Source organism: Chelonoidis abingdonii, chromosome 3 (genome assembly GCF_003597395.2).
Source record: "Chelonoidis abingdonii isolate Lonesome George chromosome 3, CheloAbing_2.0, whole genome shotgun sequence".
Taxonomy (NCBI): domain Eukaryota; kingdom Metazoa; phylum Chordata; order Testudines; family Testudinidae; genus Chelonoidis; species Chelonoidis abingdonii.
Genome location: NC_133771.1, coordinates 153,289,801 through 153,312,673, shown reverse-complemented (window position 1 = coordinate 153,312,673; position 22,873 = coordinate 153,289,801). Strand labels below are relative to the sequence as shown.

Below are 22,873 nucleotides of genomic sequence, written 5' to 3'. Positions count from 1 at the left end.
TCCTTCTTGCCGGCTACTCCGACAGAGGGGAAGGAGGGCGGGTGTGGAATGGATATGAGCAACACATCTCGAAGAACAACAGTTACAAAGGTGAGTAACCGTCTTTTCTTCGAGTGCTTGCTCATATCCATTCCAGTTAGGTGATTCCCAAGCCTTACCTAGGCGGTGGGGTCGGTGCGAGACGTTGCAGAATGCAAGACCACTGAGCCGAAGGCGGCATCGTCTCTAGATTGCTGGACCAATGCATAATGGTTTGCAAAGGTGTGGATAGAAGACCAGGTGGCCCACGGCAGATTTCCTGTACAGGAACATGCGCCAAGAAAGCAGCAGATGAGGCCTGAGCTCGCGTAGAGTGGGCGTTGAGATGGCCCGCTGGACTTGAGCCAAGTCATAGCAAGCTCGGATACATGACGTGACCCAAGACGCAATGCGCTGAGAGGAGATTGCCCTGCCTCTCATACGTTCCGCTAAACCGCTACAAAGAGCTGCGGTGAATGACGGAAGGGCTTGGTACTGCTCGATGTAGAACGCGAGAGCCCTCCGGACGTCCAGGGTATGGAGCTGTTGTTCTCGTCTCGACACGTGCGGCTTTGGAAAGAACACTGGCAGAAAGATGTCCTGGTTCAACGTGAAAGGCGGAGACGACTTGGGGAGGAATGCCGGGTGAGGTCGCAGCTGTACCTTGTCCTTATGGAAAGACGGTATATGGAGGGTCCACAGTCAGTGCGCGGAGTTCCGAGACACGCCTAGCCGAGGTAATGGCGACTAGGAAAGCCGTCTTCCAGGACAGGTACAGCAGCGAGCATGTGGCCAAAGGCTCGAAGGGGGCCCATGAGCCTATTTAAAACAAGGTTTAGGTCCCAGGTAGGGCTAGGGGGCTTGACCTGAGGGTATAACCGTTCCAAGCCCTTGAGGAACCTGGAAGACATCGGGGTGGGAAAAAATGGTATTGCCAGCTTCCCCGGGTGGAAGGTGGAATATGGCGGCGAGGTGGACTCGCAGCGTGGAGATAGCCAACCCTGCTCCTTTGAGAGCCCACAATAGTCCAGATGGTGGGGATTGATACAGAGCATGGTGAGTGACCATGCTGGGCACACCAGTAGCAGAAGCGCTTCCATTTCGCGAGGTATGTCGACCGTGAGGGCTTCCTGCTACCAAGCAACACCTGTTGCACTGCAGCGGAACAGCTCAGCTCCAACTGGTTTAACCAGCTAGAACCATGCTGTCAGGTGGGGACTGCAGGTCCGGTGGTGAAGCCTGCCGAAGTCTTGCGTGATCAAGTCCGGCCACAGCGGCAGGGGGATCGGGTCCGACGGGACAGAACAGTCGAGCAGCCTGGGTACCAGTGTTGTCTCGGCCAAGCCGGCGATCAGGATGAGGCGGGCTTTGTCCCTGCGGATCTTGAGCAAGACTCGGTGGACGAGGCGAAACGGTGGGAAGGCGTAACAAGGCGACCTGACCACGGGATCATGAAGGCGTCCGACAGGGAGCCCGGAGAGCGACCTTGTAGGGAACAGAACACCTGGCATTTCCTGTTTATTTGGACGCAAACAGGTCGATCTGGGAAAGCCCCACCTCCGGAAGATTGAATGGAGGACGTCCGGTCGGATGGACCATTCGTGTGTGAGGAAGGACCTGCTCAGGTGATCTGCGAGCGTGTTCCGGACCCCGGGAGAAAGGAGGCTACCAGGTCTATGGAGTGGGCTACACAGAAGTCCCACAAGCGGATCGCTTCCTGACACAGGGGAGATGACTTTGTGCCTCCCTGCTTGTTGATGTAATACATGGCCGTCGTGTTGTCCGTGAATACTGCAACACAACGGCCCTGTAGGTGGTTGAGGAACAGCTTGGCACGCCAGGCGTACTGCCCTGAGCTCTCGGACATTGATATGAAGAGTCAGCTCTCGGGGTGACCAAAGGCCTTGGTGCGCCGGGGCCCCAGGTGTGCGCCCCAGCCCAGCGCAGATGCGTTCCGTTGTTAGGGACACGGAGGGCTGGGGAGGATGGAAGGGCAGGCCCGCACACACCAGCGGTGACGCTTTCACCAGTCGAGGGAGCTGAGAACTCCCGGTGGGATCGTTAACATAATAATGTCTAAGGCGTCCCTGTTCGGTCGGTAGACCGAAGCGAGCCAGGCTTGTAGCGGGCATTCGCAGTCTGGCGTACTTTGCAACGAGGACACATGCGGCCATGTGTCCTAAAGGAGCAAGGCAAGTACGGGCAGAGGTAGTTGGAAACCTCTGCAGGCTCTGGACCAGGGAGACTATGGCCTGAAACCGGTGCGGGGCAAGCTGGCTGTCGCAAGGTTGGAGTCCAGCACTGCCCCGATGAATTCTATTCTTTGCGTGGGCACCAGTGTGGACTTGTCCAGATTGACGATCAGGCCCAGACGTGCAAATAGCTCCCTTATGGTGTCGACATGGCTGGTGACTTGAGCCTCTGAGGTTCCCCTGATAAAGCCAGTCGTCGAGGTAAGGGAAAACGTGTATTCGACGACGGCGCAGGGAAGCGGCGACAACCGCCATACATTTCGTGAAGACCCGAGGGGCCGACGATAAGGTCCAAGGGAGGACGGTGAACTGGTAATGAACTCGATTCACCACGAAGCGCAGATACCTCCTGTGGGGAGGGTAAATTGCAATATGAAAATATGCGTCCCTCATGTCGAGAGCGGCATACCAATCGCCGGGATCCAGGGAGGAATGATGGTCCCCAGGCACACCATGCGGAACTTGAACTTCTTGATGAACCTGTTCAGCTCGCGTAGGTCTAGGATGGGCCGGAGGCCCCCTTTCGCCTTGGGATCAGGAAATAACGGAATAGACCCTTGCCCTTTAGCTCCTCCGGTACCTCCTCTATGGCTCCGATCGATAGAAGCTTGTGGACCTCCTGCAGGAGGAGTTGCTCGTGAGAGGGGTCCCTGAAGAGGGACGGGGAGGAGGGAAGGGCAGGAGGGAGGCGGAGAAGAGAATTGGAGACGGTATCCAAGTTCCACCGTACGCAGGACCCAACGATCCGTAGTTAGCTGGGACCACGCCGGAGGAATGAGGAAAGGCGGTTGGAAAATTGGAGCGGATCCGGAGAGGAATTGGTACGCTGCTCTCGGGTGCACCTTCAAAAATTTGACTTGGGTCCCGATGACTTGGCGGGACCGGCATTGTTGCCCGGCGGAGGTTCCCGACGGCTGTCTGCGGTTGGTACGACCTCGTCTGCGGCCAAAGTCCTGTCGCGGACGAGGTGGGGGGTAGGGGCGCTGGGGCTGGGAGCGGAACGAACCGTCTTTGAGTTTGAGGGTATGCATGCCGAAGTGAGCGCATGATAACCCGGTTATCCTTCAGACTCTGCAGTCTGGGATCTGTCTTTTGCGAGAAAAGACCTTGCCTTGTCAAATGGCAAGTCCTGTATTGTGTGCTGCAGCTCAGGCGGGTAGGCCCCGGATACCTGTAACCAGGATATGCGCCTCATGGCTATGCCAGAGGCGACCGTTCTAGCCGCCGAATCTGCGAGTCCAGCGAGGCTTGCAGTGAGGTTCTTGCAACCCTTTTCCCCTCCTCGAGGAGGGCCGTGAACTCCTGACGGAGTCCTGTGGGATCAGCTCCGTGAATTTGCCGACCGCCTCCCAGGTGTTGAAAGGAGTATCGGCTTAAGAGGGCTTGCTGGTTCGCCACGCGGAGCTGAAGCCCTCCAGCAGAGTAAATCTTTCGGCCCAACAAGTCCATGCATTTGGCCTCCCTGGACTTTGGCGCGGGGCTTGTTGGCCGTGGCGCTCCTGCTCGTTGACCGACTGTACACCACCAACGAGCAAGGGGCGGGGTGCACATACAGGTATTCGTAACCTTTGGAAGGCACCATGTATTTTCTTTCCACCCCCTGGCTGTCGGTGGAATGGACGCCGGAGATTGCCAGATGGTGTCGGCTCTGGCTTGATGGATCTGATGAACGGGAGGGCCACCTGGGTAGGCGTTTCCGCTGAGAGGATGCTGACCACTGGGTCCTCCACCTCAGGGACTTCCTCCACGGGGAAGGCTGATATTTTGGGCTACGCGCCGCAAAAGATCCTGGTGCGCCCCGCAGATCGATAGGGGGAGGCCCCGACGAGGATGTGCCCGCTACCGCCTCATCCGGGGAAGATGATGACGACAACCCTGGGACGAGCGGGTCCTGGACAGAGCTTCATCCTGGTGGACCTCCGCCTCCGGAACATCGTGTTGTTCTGGAGCCTGCATAGCACTTGCCTCCGTATCAGCGGGGGTGGGGGGTGGTCTACTGAGTGTGGCCTCAGGTGCCCGGTGTTCGGAATGACCCGAGCGTGATGGGCCCGTCGGTTCACCCTGGGCTTGGTGGTAGGCCCAGGGTGTCCATAAGGACCACTGCAGTGGCCCCTGGTCCTGAGTGTCCGATCCCCCATAGGAGGTGCTGTCCGCGTATGAGGAAGCGGACGGGTGACGGGACGGCCACGGGGGAGCTGAAGCAGACTTGACCAGATCTCTGCGTCCATAGTAGCTGTCCCTGTGCAGTGCCGGCGAACGGTACCGGGAGCCATGGCGGTGTGGAGAGCGGGACCGGGACCTACGACCAGCGCGGTGCCGGGAGGTCAACCAGTGCCAAACATCGACATGCCTGGATCGGCTACGAGAGGTTCGGTGGTGCCGGGATCTGGAGCAGTGCCGACGGTACAATGGGGACCAGGACCTCGTCCGGTGCCGCGAGTGCGACCGGCACCGGGATGGAGAACGGTGCCGGGACTGCGAGCGGCGTCGGGATTGTGAGCAGTGCCGGGCTCGCGATCGGTGCCGGAGCTGGGAACGTTCACGGGATCCCGAACGAGATCGGCGGAGCTCCTTGGTGCCCGAGAACGATGGTCGCACAATGGCAGGTTTGCCGAGTGACTGAATGACCCGCACCGGCGGTGCCGGGGGTTGAGGCAGCTCAGGCTCTGTAAGAGCGATGAGGTCCCGCGCCGTGGAGAAGATCTCCGGCGTGGACGGTATGACGAGCTCTACCACAGCGTGGGCCGGGGAGCTGGTAGGCACCGGACTCAACAGCTCCTGAGAGGCCGGAATCAACGGTGCAGGAGCAGGCGGTGCCGCGGCAGTTGGCGGTGCCGGGCGGTCCGACCTGGAGCTGCGCTCTAACTGCGGTGTGGCTGAAGGTACCGCAGGAGCCTTGTGTTTCTTGCTACTCGGGGAGAGTGAGCGGCGCCGGCTGGAGGACTGGGCTGGTGACGGGAGGTGCCGAGGAGTCTTCGCTGGTGCAGGAACAGACGAAGCACTTGGAAGCACTTGTTCCCGGTGCCGGAGACGGTGCCGAGGATAGAGGAGTTAGAGCTGCCTCCATCAAAAGTTGTTTTAGGCGAGAGTCTCGCTCCTTTCTGGTCCGGGGCTTGAACACCTTACAAATACGGCACTTGTCCGACAGATGGCCCTCACCGAGGCACTTTAAACAGGAGTCTGTGCGGGGTTCTCCTGTGGCATCTGGCCGACAACAGTTCGCACAGGGCTTGACGCCGGTGAACCGGCATGGGCCCGGTGCGGGCCCCGGGGGAGATGGGGCGAACTGCCCCCCGATTCCTCTTAAACTATATACACTTAACTACAACTATTTTGTAAACTAGTAATTTAATTAAGAACAAGAGAAAAAACTATGGTACTAAAAGCTAAAGCACGAGCGATATTCGCTAGGGAGGTGGAGATCAGCTAAGCTGCGCTCCACTGTTCCAACGACCGACACGGGCAGTAAGAAGGAACTGAGGAGCGGTCGGGCCGGCAGGGGTATATATCAGGCGCCATAGCGGCGCCACTCCAGAGGGCGACCTGCCATCCCACCGAGTGCTGCTAGGGTAAAAGTTTCTCCGATGAAAGTGCACATGGCGTGCGCACGCACCTAACTGGAATGGATATGAGCAAGCACTCGAAGAAGAATGTTAGTTAAGGCTGAAAAAACCAGCCAGTAATACAAGATAACATATACATCACAGGAATGTTTCGGTCCTCTCAAAAACCTAGTTTTATAAACCCAGGAAATTCAGAGTTAAGATTAAACCCAAAAGAAAGTCCAACATGTTCAGGTATAGAACTGCACAGTTGGGGCACTCAAAACAATCTTAACTCTGCTTCACAGTGACACCACAAAAGGGGGAAAAGAAAAAAAATCTAATGTGTCTTTTTTAAAAATTACATTTAATCTCAAACCACAAACAATATAATGCCCCAATCATAATCATAGGGGTTACTGGATGGCATCACTACAGGGAAAAGTTAAGGTTACTTAGGTGCCCTAATTACATTTCCATATATATGCATGTTTGGGTTTCTTTTAAGCTTAACTTAAAATTTCTTTGGCTTATAATACTCGATTTTAGGATACTACCAACTTCCCTGTAATGTATTTTTTCCTAAATTACTGAGATGTACTCTCAACTTTAATTCCAGTTTAATATAATTTTTGTCTCGGAATATTATACAATAAGTGTTTTTATTTTATTCTTAAATTGCCTGAAGATCACTTGATAACACAGAACATTACTTAAAGTCTTCAAATTCGAAGTGTAGGTCTTCACTACCCGCTGAATCCCCCCGCAGTGTAGACCAGGGCTAAGTGAGTATTAATGAATTTACAGGGACTTTTATTAATGTTATGTAAAGAATAGTAAACAGAGAAACAAAGATAAGATTTAATATAAGGGGAAAAAAAAAAACAAACACAATTTCAACATAAAAAAAGTTTCATATAAAAAGAGCAAATAGGGTCAAATTCAGGCTTAGTATAAGATAATATAGCTCCACTGAAGTCAAATATATCTGTGCCTGTTTACACAGGGCTGAATTCGATCCAAAATGTCCATACGTTCTGGGGACAGATTTTCAGAAGACATCAGCTCGTATTTAGGCACTCAAATGAAGTGATCACATTTTTTTCAATGAGAGCTGTTGGATGCTCAGCACTTTTGAGAATGTGATCTCAATTGTGGGTTTTAAAAACTTCACCCTTGATTTTCAGCTCGAACGGTAAAGTTCTAATAATGTCATTTTGTTTACAAGTTTATTTCTTCAATTTATTAAAGGTTACACTGGAGACACTGAACTATACAGTGAAACCTGCATTTAGGATCACTTTCACAAAGCAACCCTTTGTCAAAAGTCTCTTCAAAGTTCTCCATACATTCTTGACTTTTGTTTAAAGACCAGGTCTATCAGACAACTGGTTTTTGCTTGTCTCTTGAGTGGTGGATTCAGATATTTTTCACTCTCAAAACTGTATTTTTAATTAATTGAAAATAATGACTATAATTCATAACTTTATAAAAGTCCTGTATTATTTCTAGTGAGCCCAGACCTTAAACATTTCCTTCTTGTTCAAAGGATAAATCCAAGCTGAATTTTTACTTCTTAACAGCATATAGCCAGCCATCAATTCAAATAGAATAGTGGCTTCCCAATAGCTCCATTACTGCACACATTGTCACAATATGTATCAGTCTCCATGTGCTTGATGAAATATTGCCCATCCTTTATTAATTTCCAAAATATCTGCTTTGATCTCTTTTCGCTATGTTCTCCCATATAAAATAGAGTAAATTGTCAAAAAATGCACACAATAGGAGTAAATTAAAAAAATATAGTCACTAGAGGTAAGATTAAAACAACATAAATGTGGCATTGTTTCAGATTTCAGTGTAATAAGACCTGGAAAAGATGTCTGGATCAATTTTAGGTCAAGAAGAGAAAAAAGCCGAGTTGTGACTATACCACCTGCTCCAGAAGCAGTGGTTTCAAGTTCTTTTCCACGCCATACTAAAATAGGCTCGTACAAGTGTGGTATAATAGGGCATGGTAAGCACTGTTTTTTAATTTGATACTGATTTTTATATTAATATAAATTTTTATATTTGTATATATATTTAAGTGATATTTCAGTATTCTCCATGAGCGAAATTCATTCTTGTGCCACAAAAAAAAAAAATTTTTTTTTGAGGATAAGTGGGTCTTAAGGACTGGACCTTTTGCTGGCCATCTGTATGTAGCAAATTTCACCCTGTGTGATTAGAAGTTCAATATTAGGTTTATTTGAACAACGCAGATACTTGTGTAAACTCATTGGAGTCTTTCAGTTACTATCAGTACAATGGTGTACATCCAAAGTAATAGCATTGAACTCAATGGTATTACTCTGGATTTACATCGCTGAAACAGAGAGCTGAATTTGGACATCAAACCAACAACTGTCTGTTAACTATTAACATCTGAACTGTATTATCGTGGAGTGAATGTGCAGCTATGGCATAATCTCTATAAAATTTGAACAGGGAGGATGGTCAACATTTTTGAAAAGGTAGCCCAGAGATAAGAACATTTATGATTGCACTGATTTTGTAAGTGTTATTAGTCTCTTTGGGTACATCTACACTGGAATAGAAGACCATCAGCATGGTCACAGATGGCCCACGTCAGCTGACTTGGGCTGCAGGATAAAAACTGCTGTGTAGATGTTTGGCCTAAGGCTGGAGCCCAGGCTCTGGGTCTCCCCATTGTGAGATCCCAGAGCTCAGGCTTCAACCTAAGCCCAAATTTCTATACAGCAATTTTACAGCCCAACAGCCCAAACCCCACAAGCCCGAATCAGCTGATCCAGGCCAACCACAGATGTGTAACTGCTGTGTAGACATACCGTTAGGTCCATCCTACAGTTCATACTCAGACAACGTTGACACTGAATTGGTAGAATGACTGAACTCAGGAATAATGATGAGATGTTGATATTAACAAGTTAATTGTGAAATTAACAAGTTAAAAATAAAACACACATATCAACAATATTTAGCACTTATACGGTTCTTTTCATCTATAGATCTCAAACCATTATTCCAAAGGAAGCAAGCAGGGACACCACACCTACAAATTACTGGCCATTCAGGTTTTTTTCCCACAACAATTTGATTACTGGTATATATCTTATAGGAATAATTTTCAAAAATTATGTCTGAGTGGATTTGACAAACTATTTTATTTCTGCAAGAATGATAACTAATAGGATTACAAAATCATTAAAACTGAGAATTATTTGACTGTAAATCAGCTGAAAATGTATCAGCCATCTTGAAGATAGTTCTATAAATAATTTTTCATTCAGCTTTTTTTTTTTAATTCAGAAAAAGCCAACAATATTATACTCTTTGGAAAAGTGATATGATCCTTGTAATACTTGTGGAGGAAATATTATGACCATCTATATCTTTCTGCACATAGACTTTGTTCTTATCATAACTGTGAGGCCAAAGGGAATTCTTTTCCTAAATACGCATCTAATAAAAGTGTGCAACATTGCTGGAATTCTTAACTGGTCCATTTCAAAACATTTGATACATTCCTATATTGACTTCCACGATTGTGTAAACACGACCTCTAGGAATGGGACAAAAACAATCCCTTCACTATATATTCTTAGTCTTTTGCTCCTCATATAAAAATAAGTGTGTGGCTAGTATAATGACAATATAACATTCTCAAAGATTCTTCTCTTTGCAACTTTATGGAATATTCTTAAAATGCCAAAGTACATCAGAAATTAAAGGCGGACTCAACTAGAGGCATTGAAAATGTCATGTTACAAGCCGCATATTGCATTTCTGATATTTGAAATGCTGGACTAATAATATGCTCAACATAGCTTATAAAGCATATACTAAGGTGAAATGCGTGATTTGAAAAAAAAATTTAAGTGCATCATGATATAAGAATATAATGAGTTTTGAAAGTGCAAGCAAAATTAAATTAAGTTTTCAGATGCTGCACATCCTTCTTTTGTTTCCAAATACAGTGACCCAAAAGTGTCCTCTCCCTACACACTATCCTTACAGGTCCCCAATACACAGAAAAGCCAAAGAGACTAGAGCACTGATGTCATCAATCTTGCTTTGCAGATCCACCACACTCAGAACTCAAAATCAGGGACTAACACTCCCATCAGCCTCCTTCCCACTGGACAGCCCCTTCCTCCTGGCTAAGCAGGGATTACATTTCCCATCAGCCCTCTCTCCTTTCCCTGACCAGGTAAGGCAAAAAGGTCCTGAACCAGGAAGTGCCTGGGATCTTTAGGGGGTGAGCAGCATGGCAGCAGGGAGCTGAAGAGAAGCCCCAGAATCTGTGGACAGAGCCACACTCAGAACAGGCTGTGACATCACAGGTCTGTGTGGGGGACTTATGTGGGAGCAGCAGCAGCATGGCAGGAGCTAGTACAAAGTAGCCCCATTGAGACACATTAACTGAACCTGGCTTGGAAACCTTCAAGCATCTATTTGCTTGGCCAGAGACTGGACTTGAGAGGACACCCCAAGCACTACACCTGAAGAGCCCTGACTCAATTGGACCATCCCAGGGACCCAAACAGTAACCGCTATTGCTCACTTTGAATTGTAACTCTTTAAGCTTCTGTACCCAGAGTATTTGCAACCTCTCTCTTTTCCTGACAGCCCTAGTAAAAATACACTTTCACTTAGCCACGTGTCTGAGTGGTTTGGGGGACCCACCAGGGCTAGAGCCCACAGGCAAGCTGCTGACACACCTACAGTGCTTGCCTCTGAGACACAGTACACTGGGCATGCTGCTAGCACCCTAGGGGGTTGGGAAATAGAATAACCTCAATAATTACAGAAGGATTGTGGCATGGAGTTTTAGGGCTCCAACACTTAGACACCATTTTAGCCCTTTTCACCAAAGTGCTTGCTCGCTTTGCTACAAAATATTTTGGAAGAAAGAGACAATAAATTAAACACAGTAGAGTTAAATAAAAATTCATAAATGAACAACCTTGTAGGTAGGATATTGAATTTTGAATCCAGAGTTTAACGGAGTTCAAATTAAACCAATACTTAAAACTCAACTGTGAAAAAAATATTTGAAAGAAACATCTAGCACTGGAGAACCTTCCATTAATTCAATTAGAGAAAATAAATCATTAAAGCTATTGAATTATTTTCAAAGGAACCTAAGGGAGTTAGATGCTCAAACACAACTGAATTTAAATGGGATTTGATTGCCTCACTGTTAGGATCCTTTGAAAATCCCAGCCCAAAACACCACCTAGAGATAACAGAAAATCTATCTGGATTATGAGTGTCTGTTCCTGCTAGAGAGGACTGAGAACACTACTTCATTTTTATCAAAAAGTGGCTACTCAAATTTCTGAATCTAAATGTAGAAAGATGTTTCTGTCTCCTTATTTAAATAAGCTTGCGAACAAGGAAGACATTTTATTTTCTTCTGTGCAATTAAAGTGAAGGATGAAATGATGCCAATGAGAAAGGAACATTTTATTACGAGGAGGTACTTGTTTCTAGGCATAAGTCAAGCTACACAAGCAAAACATCAGGAAGATTTTCCTATGAAACCAGTCCATCTTAACCTAGGAAGTACTTATGCAACTTTGCACCCTATACCTCCTCCAAATTACGTTCTGGTTGTTGCTTACTTAATGTTCAGTTGTGAGGACGGCCACTGGAATTCACTACTCTGTCAGCAACTGATCAGGTCTGACATACTACACCTAACACACTGTTGTTAGGATATATACCCAAAAGGTGGTATGACATATACGATTGAAAAACTAACAAGTCACTGATCATTAATATGTAAGGTGTATGTACAAAGAGTTATAAATGTGCGCTAGAATTATGTTCTTAAAATGTGTTTGGCAAGTAGTGCATAAACAGTCTGCCTTAAACAAAGGAATGTGTATTTGCTTTTCTGACCAGCCTGGATGCCAGGCAGAGACAATTAAGATACATTACATATAAAGTAAACAAAGCCCTCAAAGCTAACAAGGAGGGGAGGTAAGAACTCCACTATCACCAGTGGGGACACACTGGTGATTAATATCATTGTGAAATGTATGCATTAACACTGTGAGGAATTATGGATACCTGCTGCTATTATTCTGTAAAACGTACTTGACCAAACACAAGGAGAAACATGCTTTTTCCCAAACAGAAAGGAAGGCAGCCATCTGGGAGTGCTTGGTCACTCTGCAAAAAATAACTGGGCAGCAGAAGGCAGGGTGTTGGCATCAGGGCTGTGACTCACAGCAGTGAAGGCACCCAAAGTTTCAGGACAAAAGGTAAAAGCAAACCCTTATTGGACTGGGTTGAACCCCAAAGTGTCACAGCAATCATCACACATTCTGTTCAAACTGTTCATGTTTTTGGGTTTTGCACCCAAGAGTGCATTTTGAAGTGCACAACATTTAAGGCAAACAGCCAGGAGGTCCCACAGAGAAAACACTGGGCCCATAGTCTCCTCCCAATACCGTTTGAAAAATGGATGTGGTTAAGCCTTAACACCACTTCATATTTCTACCAACCCAAGAAAGGACCTAGATTTGACAACTTTTCTTTTCAGTCCTCTATAGACACCTATTTAACTGTTTGAATGCACTGAAGAGCCTGAGAAATTTGATTTGAATATGCTATTTAACACCCACGCATTGCGGTAATGAGTGCCAGTTCACATCACAACATAGCATCTGATTTGCAATAGAAAGAGGGCAAACTGCTTGATCCCTCAAAGTACAGACAGAAAAACATAATTTAGAGTTTATTACTCCCAGGTAAGGTAAGGGCCGGGGTACAAAGACAATGGGGAGAAAGTCTTACCTAGTATGAATTGTGAGAAGTCTGTCTCCCCAAAGAAAGGGCAAACTGACAGACGCAGCTGAACTGTTTCTGCTGACGGGAGGACTCATAACTCTATCCCATCCCCACAGCAATGGGACTGACATAAAAATGGCAGGCAGGTCAATAAGGCATCCTAGCAGAATGTAAATACAAGAATCAGGCTCTTTCCTCTTTCTCCATGGATCAATAAGCATGTGAAAGGAAAGCACATAATGGGCACTACTGCAAATAAATACACAGTAATAATACTGCAGTTGAGGACCATCTTTCTATCTGAAAGGAAAACAGAACTTTTGTCTAAAGGAAACAGTTAGCTAAGGTAGAAACAAATTATCCAAGTTAATTTGAGTAACTGAAAGACAAGTACTTAAAAGTAAAACCAAAGAAGATTCAAAAGAATCAACTTGTAAATTAGTTCTGAGAGAGCAGAAAACATAGGAATAGTTAATAGTAAAATGGAAAAGTTTAATGACAGATTATTCATCCATCTGACCTGGTAGGTATCCTTCCCCACGTCTTTGCAACCACATGCTGGTGTTTCCTTTTCTCAACTACAACCCAACAACTCTGTCCCCACCTGCCCCCCAGCATTCATGAGTTCCAGACTATTGATGGATTCTAGAATTCCTCAAGGCACCAGTATTTTTATTAGGATACGCAACAGTTACACTGGGCATGCTAAGAAACAGCTCAAATTAACATGCTGTACCAGTGTACTGTTTATAATATATTTGTAAAGGCTCCTCTGCCTCTCTCTTTCTGCTATAATTATAAAGTGCTCTCATGCACTGTTTGGGAGATTCCAAGTACTGCAAACAGCAAGGAGTAATCTCTGGAATTTCCCAAGTACCAAAAAAAAAAAAAAAAAAAAAAACCCTTTGTAATCATAAACAAAATGAAAGAAAGAGGCAACTCTATAAAGAGAAGTTGTACCCAATACACAGGAATTTACTAGTAATTACCAAATACCACAGTTGAAAAATAACATGACCCAACGGAATGGGTATGGGGCTGGGAGCCAGGAACTCCTAATTTCCAATTCCAGTTCTGCCAATCAGTTGTTGTGACTTGCCCAAGGCCACATTTAACCCCTCTCACTGCCTTCATTTCCCTATCTGCTAACAAAAGAGATAATGCTTTTTTAGCTGCCTCAAAGGAATGTTGGAGAATTAATTAAAATAGTATGTGTTTGCACAATGCTTTGAAAATGCAACAAATACTAAGTGCTGTTATTAAACGTATTATAAAAACGGAGTGACATTTTAAAATTTGACAGTGCCTTATTATTGCACTTTTACTTGTTACAACCACTACAGCCAAGCCCAGTTCACTTGCTCACAGCTTTCCAAAATATTTATTGTTTGGGCTCAAATTTTCCATGTGTGGCCTGTATCTAAAAGTGAATGTTTTGAGAGTCTGAGCAAAATCTTCTCAGCTGGTTTGAAGTTATTTTCCCATTATCAAACAGCTCTAAACACAGAGATATTGTTTTCTTTTAAAGCGGAACTTTACAACTCCATACTTATTACACAATAAGTATGTGATTGCTGAGCAGCAGAGTTTTGCTAAGCTTGAAAATATTTATTTTAAAATAAAGCTTTAAACATCCAAAAAAAAAAAAAAAAAAAAAAAAAGGAAAGATTGAACATTCCAGGAGAAAATCCCATGCTTAAAAGTTGGATGTGGTGCACATTTACTCACAGGCAATTAACTGCAAAGCTGTTCGGTTACTTACAGGAATGCTTAAACTCACCCGCTGAAGCAGGAACAGATTGTAAGATCAAGGAGCTCAACAGAAGTGGTGAAACTTGTAAATGCTGCAAGCAGTGTAGCTCCAAACGATGTAGTTTATAACCAGAGCTTGAAAAATCCACTTGCCCACTCAGTACATGAAGTGTAAGTGATATCTTCCTAAGACTGCACACAATCAGCTCCACTGCCCCTACTGCCACTGTTTGGGGAAAGGGTGTACCAAGTACTGCCATTCAAGCAGCTTGGGGGAGCTCAGCAGCTGCTTCTGTTAGAAGCAGGGTGTCCTGCAGAGACTGCCACCCCCTGGAACGGGAGGCACTACAGGCCCAACCACCCCTGCAGAGGGCTGTGTATGTGGGAAGATGTCCCCTACCAAATACAGCCATTCCAGTAGGGAAAAAAATATTTATCAGGGCTCAAAAAAATCTATTCACTTAGGGGGAGTAGTAATTATAGGTGAAGCCATCAACTTCTGCAAATCCAAGCTCTCTCTTTAAAACAGAGGTTTCTGGCTCTTATGGCTGTGGAGTTAACCTTCCAAAACTAAGCTAACACAGTGCTATCATCCTTCGTCTTCAGACAGACATCTCCAGCACCTCTGGTGCTATTCACAGCTTTGCCAAGTTGCAACCAAGTGAATGCTATTTAGGCCATGTCTGCACTATGGAGCCTGTACCAGCTTAGCTATGTCAGCATAGCTATGCCTGCGTAACTCTACAGCAAAGGCTCAGCCTACACCAACAGAAGGTTTTTTTCTTTCAGTGTAGGAACACTCCACCCCAAACAAAAAGTTAGCTACATCCATGGAAGCATTCTTTCATTAACACAGCTGCATCTACACTGGGGGCTATGTCAGCACAGATATGATGGTCAGAGGTGTGGGTTTTTTCACACCCCTGACTGACGTAGCTAGGTCAACTTAACTTTTAAGTGTAGACCAAGCCAATATCAGAAGATGCAGGTCAATGTCATTGTACTACATCTTGGGAAACTGAGAAGCAGCAGAGACAAACACTGAAGATATTCACTGGTGAGGGTGAGCCAAAATCAGAGACTCTAAAGTAGGAGGGGAGGACTAGAGAGACTGTTCTCCCTACTAATCTTCTGTCTGTTAGGTGTCTGGTAAATTTTTCAAGCCATATGTATTAAAATGGATTGAGTAAGCCATTCAGCATCAAGACAGGTGTAAGGCAGGGGTGTGTACTGTCTCCTTTTCTGTTTATGCTAGTCATCAACTATGGATTAAAACAATGTGACAGTGATACACATGGCATAAAATAGAACAATTCAATACTATTTGATCTAGACTTTGCTGACACCATCATTCTTATCAATGAAGATAACAGACTACACAAATGCACAAACCAAGTAAAAGAAGAAATGGAGAAGATAGGTTTGAGATACAATGCAAAGAATGCAATATGTTAATAGGGACAGAAATCAAAATTGAAGAAGAGAAACTGGAGAAGGTGGACAATTTCATGTAACTTGGAAGTACCATCAGCCAAAATGGTACTAGCTCTGAGGAAAGAAGAAGAATCGGGAAGGCAAACGCTGCATTTGGAAGACTCAAACATCTGGCAACTAAAAAAAATATCTCCCTCAAGACAAAACTGAATGCGTACAAAGCAGTTGTTATCGCTATCACAACATAAAGCAGTGAGACATGGCAACTTACCAAGAAAGATATGTAAATGTCTAAGAACATTGGGAATAACAGAGAGAGATAGGAGGACGAATGAAGACATCAGAAAAATTACTGGACAAGGAACTCTCTCACAAATAATCTACAAAAGAAGACATCAGTGGCTTGGACATGTGCTGAGAATGGAAAAAGAATGTTTACCAAATACTGCTCTTGAATGGAAGCCAGCAAACACAAGAAGAAAGACCACAAACAACATGGAAACCAACAGTTCTGAATGACATCAAGCACCTCAACGTGAAATGGGAAGATATGGAGAGAAGGGCAGTTGAGAGGCAAGGATGGCAAATGTGGGTAGCCTAATGTGCAGCAAAGCACGTGATGAACTAAGGTAATGTATAAGAGTGGGTGGAAAGGTATGAGACTGTATGTGAATGGGTGCAAGTGAGAATGTAGGTGGGTGGGAAAGGAGAAGAGATTGATTATTAATAATTTTATGGCAACCAAAAGTGGGCTCGGTGCTTCACAGAGGACAGGTCCCTGTTCTGACAGGATTACAATACGAGATGCCAATCCTGCAATAGCTGTGAGTGAACTCCTGCTCCTCCACAGAGGGCCATTGACTTAAGTGAAATGCCACACAAGTAAAGGGGTCTGCCCCACATGGTTCTGACTGTCAGATTGTGACTTATGAAAAACTTGAAAGTTAGAAAAAAGAGTAATAAAGGAGAAAAGAGGGGAAAAAAATCAATGGCTAATTTGGAGAAGTGAAAGATGCAGAAATTATAGGAGAGAAGACAGAACACAATTTATTATGAAGAAAGCTATATAGGGATATAGAAAGAAAAAGAGCACTGAACCTGCTCAAAAAAGAGAGACACTAATAACTAATGGAAATACAAGATAGTAGTAGTAGAATGAAGTCAGGAAGAGAAAGAAGGTATAAAAATGAAAAATGTGATGTAGTAAATTAATTTTTTTAATGTATTGAAAATATTTGATTGACAACAGGATGCAATTAAATACAGTACACAATGAACAACGTTTTATGTCTTAAATTGCAGGAGCTTGGTGATGCAGGTATTTTTACCCATGTTAGTGACTTAGTATCAGGTATGTTTTTCTAGCCCTGTAATTAATCACATTAAAATATTACTGTTTCCTTACACATATAGGTAATCAAATCTATTACTTGAATGTTTATTGCAACATTTAATTGTTGAAACAAACACAGCAACATTTATTTCAATCCACACATTTTTGAGGACATGCAAGTCTGAAAGACTGCATTCAATGTAAAGGAAATTTGAAAGGGAAACCATGTGCTGTGTGTTCTCTTTAGCTACGCATTCTATTATATAATATAATTTTTTTAGTTCTTAACACATTTCTCCATACAGGTCGAAGATATATGACTTCACTGAAGACTGAGAGCCACACTCCCCCCTACACTGGAAAATCCCACACAGGGAACCAAAACAAAACAAAAAACAAAACTGCTGATTGCTAAACTGATCAAAGTCCCAGGGTCTGTTTGATTTTCTGAATACCTAGCAGAAGCTAGGCCACCCATGTGGAGATCCTGAGTCCCTGCAGTAGCCTCCAACTCTCTCAAGACCCAGGGTAACAGTACATCTGTTAAGACGTATGCAGTCACCCCTGAATCCTGCCCCACTCAGCAAGGGTTCCTTATGCAAGGAATAATAATACCAACCCACCCAGAATTATTTTACACAGTTAATTCCTGTAGATATGCAAGGGAGGACACCTTACAGCAGTGGTCCCCAACACCACGGTGCCCACCGGGGCATTCATGTATGCCCGCCTAGTGCCCAGAAGGGGAGAGAAGCTGCGGCCCCACGCCTGCTGGCGACCGAGAACTCCGGGGCTGCAGGCTGCGGGTGCCGGTGTTCTCGGTCCCTGGCAGGCGCGGGGCTTCAGCTTCTCTCCAGCTTCTCCAGGGCTGCAGGCACCGGTGTTCTCGGTCCCTGGCAGGCGCCGGGCTGCGGCTTAAGCCGGAGAGAAGCTGTGGCCTCATGCCTACTGGGGACAGAGAACTCCAGGGCTGCAGGCACTGGTCTTCTCTGTCCCCGGGAGGCACAGGGCCTGCCTAGTGCCCAGCAGGGGAGAGAAGCCGCGTCCCCGTGCCTGCTGGGGACAGAGAACTCCGAGGCTGCAGGCTGTGGGCGCCAGTGTTCTCTGTCCTCCTGGCTTCTCTCTGCACTGCCCAGAACTGGCGCAAAAAAAAAAAAAAAAAAAAAAAAAAAATATACATGCTCCGACTCTGCAGAATGGACAGAATGCCGCCCCGTAGCCTGTGCTGCCCCAGGCACATCTTTGCTCCACTGATGCCTGGAACTGGCCCTGTATGTGAGTAATTGTTGGTGCTCGCCACACTCTTCTGAAAACATGAATGTACTACTGGCCACCAAAAGGTTGGGGACCACTGCCTTACAGCATGGCCATTTTCCAGCTCCACCCTTCCTCCAGTGTGCTCCACCCCCCTGCAGAGCTTGACCATGTGGTTCTCACATGGGTCTCTGAAGCCAGGAGGGTGTATGCTGCAGAGTCACTACTCCCCAGTTCTGCATGTTTGGGGGCTTCTCCACCCCAGTCAGGTCCTGAGTCCCCTCCACTCACAAATGTCACAACACATGAACACCAGGGTTTCATCCACACTCCAATCACTCAAACACATCTGAATGACATTTTACAAAGTTTTCCCCAAAATTTCACCTCTGTGCAGAGAATCAACTTGCGAAATGCTCATTCTTTAAGAAAGTTGTGAAGGCCAGGAAACAGGTTTAGAATGGAATGAAAATCCAAATGCTAAGATTACAGCACTGCTACCTTCTCACAAGTGTATAAATATTTAAAACCTAAATAAAACATTGAGAGATAAGCAAGCACATTTACTAGCCAAACAACAAACCTCAGTTCAGTGAGCTTGTTAGTATCTTGTTGCCTAATAAAAAATAATTCATAGGCCTTGGATTTCCCCACCCATCCTCACCCCCCAAATCTGTAGGTTCTGACTGTGGCACAGGGTATTTCCTGATGACTAATGACTGCCTGGGGTTAATGGCCTAGGGCTACACCTTTGGCTATCAACTCTCCTCCAGCTAGCCAGACATCCCTAGTTACCACATAGACACTTACGTTTGGTGCACCTCTGGAAGCCAGGAGCTTTGCTCCAGCCATGACAGCACTGTCCTCCACAGACGTTCACCCTGCAGTAAAGGAAGAAAACAATCCAACACAGCCCTTGACAAGCTACCTGTGGGCCCAGGTGTAGGGCTTTAAGAGCAGTGCCCTGTAATTCAACACTGCTCACAGCTGGACCGTTACTGCTTCCAGAAAATACTGTTCTACATGTGGGGAGGGGAGAAAAGGCGGGAAGGAGTCTGAAGACAAGCAGTCCACAAACTCCTGCTCCCTAAGCTGGCTGGAAATGGAGTTTAAAGACCACAGGAGAAACCCCCTAATTTGAAAGATACCATAGCTCTAAATCGTAACAGAAGCTCATTGTTTTCAATACTCCTCTAATGGAGTCTCCCCTGCTACCGCGAAGGGAATTGGGTTTGTGGATATAGCTGAGGCCACAGGCTCTTTCCTTGCACATGACCTGAGGAGCCAACCCAGCGCCCAGCTACAGCGGCATGTGAGAGAGATTATCGATTTCGGAGCTGGTTGCATTGCTTGTGGCTTTCCCAAAGATTAGACCCCAAAGCCTGGATCCGACTCTTCCCCGCTTCTCACACACCCCCCCCCCCACGGTAGATGGATTACCGCCCCCCCTTTAAAAAAAAAAAGTTCCGTCAGGGCTAAAATCTGCCTTGGCTGGCAGCCCCACGCTCAGGTGCTGGGGAGAAGACAGACAAAGCCCTGCAGCCCTCGCGCTGCGGGGCGAGGAGGCGGCGGGCACAGTTTTAAAGAGCTGCTGCAGCAGGGCTAGCCCAGAAAACGAGCGGGGAACCCATGGCACGAAAGGACAATGACGTCGAGTGTCTTCCCCACTTTCTAGCAATCAATCAAACCATAACAATGAGGAATGTCCAAGGCATATCACTGCCGCGGGTACTGTATTGGGGCAAGGAACGGCCTCCGTCTGTACCCGCACCTTTGTGAACTTGCTGTTTGTTTCTGATGTTGAGCTACGTGACGTTTCCTCCCCGCCCCCACGGCCGATTAATCTCTTACTTCAGATGCCCCCCAGGGTGACCGCAAAACCCACTGCCCGCCCCTCCTGCACTGTTGTGGGAGGTCTGAGGCATTTATTTGCATGATAACTTCATTAATTCCGCAGCCCACTAAGGGACCCTCCGAAGCTCTGCTGCTTGGATGGGGGTGGTGGTTAGTAGGGGGGGTGAGCTCGCCTTACCCCTGCAGCGGGTGCTTCTGGTGAACCTGTGGGCTGGAGCTGCTGTTGCTGCGGGTCTCCCGTTGCTGCAGCTTGGAGCGCTGAACCAGCCTGGCTGGCTTGGCGAAGGGGGCTGCGGGGCCACCGGGTTTGTGATGGAGCTGCACGCTGGAGCCCAAGCGGAGCTGCATGCTGGGATTTCCCGGTTTGCTCATCCTGCGAGTCCGTTCTAGGGTGCTGGTGCTGTACCGGGTATTCAGCTCGACGTTAAAAGTGCGCTGCTGCTGCCGCTGCCCCCCGAGAGGAGCCGAGCTCTGCAGCCGGGAGCCCGCCTGGCCGGGGCGCAGTACGTATGTGATTCTCCTCAGCCTGCTCTTTTCAGCGGCATCGAGCGCCGGTGACAAAAATACACATGCACAGAGCAAAAAGCCCCACCTGATCCAAGCCATTTCCATTGCAACAGCCCCTGTAGCCAACAAACTCCACAACGCTCCCGCTGCAAGGATTTCCTCTCCTCCAAAGTTTGTATGTGTGTGCAACTACTCACTTTGCCTGGGAGCAAGCTGCACCGCCCCCGGCGTGCTGCCGCTTCCACTCGCCTTTACTTTTTCCTAGGAGAGTAACTTAGTTCTCCCCCATCCGCCCCCAAAAGGTTGGGAAATTTCAGCAAACAAGTTGTCCCATGGAGCAGGAAAACATTATTAGAGCAAAAGAAGGTCTGGGTACGATCTGAGCTCTAAGCAGCAGTAAAAGGGGAGGAGGAACAACAGCAATGGAAGGGGGTTCTCAATAGGGAGCAGATGTTTAGGCTGCTCGAGCTGCCAGTGGTCTCTGTGTATGTGCAAGAGTCTTTAAACCAGATCAGGCTCAAAAACTCTTCTTAAAGTTTCTCTGCGTGAGAGAGAGAGAATATGTAGCTGCCCTGAGTGTCAGAACTGAACAGCCAATCTCGGGCAGACATGACGTCAGGCAGCAAATCCTAATTGGGAAAACCATAAAATGGGGCTGAGACTTCAGTCACAATACACTTTAAAATATAGTTAGTGTAGGTCTAGAAAGCCACAGCTAGGGGCTTTCTGCCTCCCCACTTTTATAAGAAAGGGACAAAGAACTCAATGGAGTCATTGAGGGATCTTTTACTTCTCCTATTTTACTAGTTAAGAGTGGGTTGCTATTGTGTTGATAAAGTTGTTTTCCTATATGAGAATCCCCTTATACATGCACACTACCTAAAGAGTGGTGTAGAGACTGTATAGATTAATATGGACAAATAAGATGGTATAATCTGATGCAGATGCATCCGCTTATAATGTATAACTCAAATGTGTATTCTTAATGGCTCCCTCACACTTCAAAAGTACATTTTTGCCGGTGAATGCTGTCATGTGATACTTTATTAAAAATTAAGTAACCATTTCACAAAGTAAATACTGTTTAGTAAGTTACTACTTTAATTCTTTGATTGCTTAGACTTATTTGAATTTTAATTATCCAATTGATCTTTATAAAAGAGCATAGGCATAGGATGCTAAATTCAGGAATATGACTGAACACAGTCCAGCGAGGCTCCATGTATCCATCTGTATGGATCAGTTTCCTGGACTGGGGCCTAAGGCTCCAAATCATGCAAAGGTTTAACTTTACATGCTTAACTTTACACATGTAAGCAATCTCATTGAGGTCACTGAGATTACTTACATGTGTAAAGATAAACTCATGCTTAAATCTTTGCAGGATCAGGGCCTTAGACTGTAAGTTCCTCAAAGGCAGGACTTTATTTTTATTACTATAAAGCATTATGTACATCTAAGGGCTATATAAATAATAACTACCATCGCTGGAAAATAATAGATAAACCAAATTGCTCAAATTCTTCCCTGATGTAACTCCACCAACATAGAGTTATGCTGGGGATAAACTTGTCCCAGTTCCATTTACTTCTTTTTGTAACATTGATTTTATTAATAATTTTCTTCAGTATCACAGACAACTTTTACTACTTTTATTTAATATGATACCCTGAAGATTCCATCCTTTGAAGTATCTGGGAGCTGATATGTGAGAGCCATCCACAGTGCACCTTTTTAGATGGGAAATGGAACAAGGTGTTGAGAAAACAATAAAATCTTTCACATTAAGTGGACAGGTTGTAACCCAGGACTTCCTCCTTGGGTTCTCCTTTCCAAGACTTCTAGAAGTTTGAGCCTGGCCAAGCTGACTGGCTTTTGTGCTTAAGAGCTATTGACATAGCTACTCAACTCTGTATATGAAACAGAAGCCATTTAAATTGACAAGGCTGCAGGGAAGAGTCAGTATAATGAGCATAACAGCTTCCTCTCCTCCAGATCTCATCTATTTAAAACTCCTCAAATATAAATAGATGTTTTAAATAGATGAGTTCAGGGTTGCAATATTCACACCACAGCATCAATGTCAAAAGCTTCTGCAC

General features: G+C 45.9%; 1 protein-coding gene across 1 annotated transcript in view; it reads right to left on the bottom strand.

The window, feature by feature from the left end:
- Positions 1 to 21,308, bottom strand: part of LOC116819066 (latent-transforming growth factor beta-binding protein 1-like) — a 159,000-nt gene extending 137,692 nt beyond the window's left edge. Inside the window, exons 1-2 of the mRNA XM_032770472.2 lie at positions 20,446 to 21,308; positions 19,224 to 19,294 (exon numbers count right to left, since the gene is read on the bottom strand). Coding sequence (XP_032626363.1) covers positions 19,224 to 19,294; positions 20,446 to 20,879 — 505 coding nt within the window. The 5' untranslated portion in view covers positions 20,880 to 21,308. The remainder of the gene's footprint in view (positions 1 to 19,223; positions 19,295 to 20,445) is intronic.
- Positions 21,309 to 22,873: the final 1,565 nt, after the last annotated feature.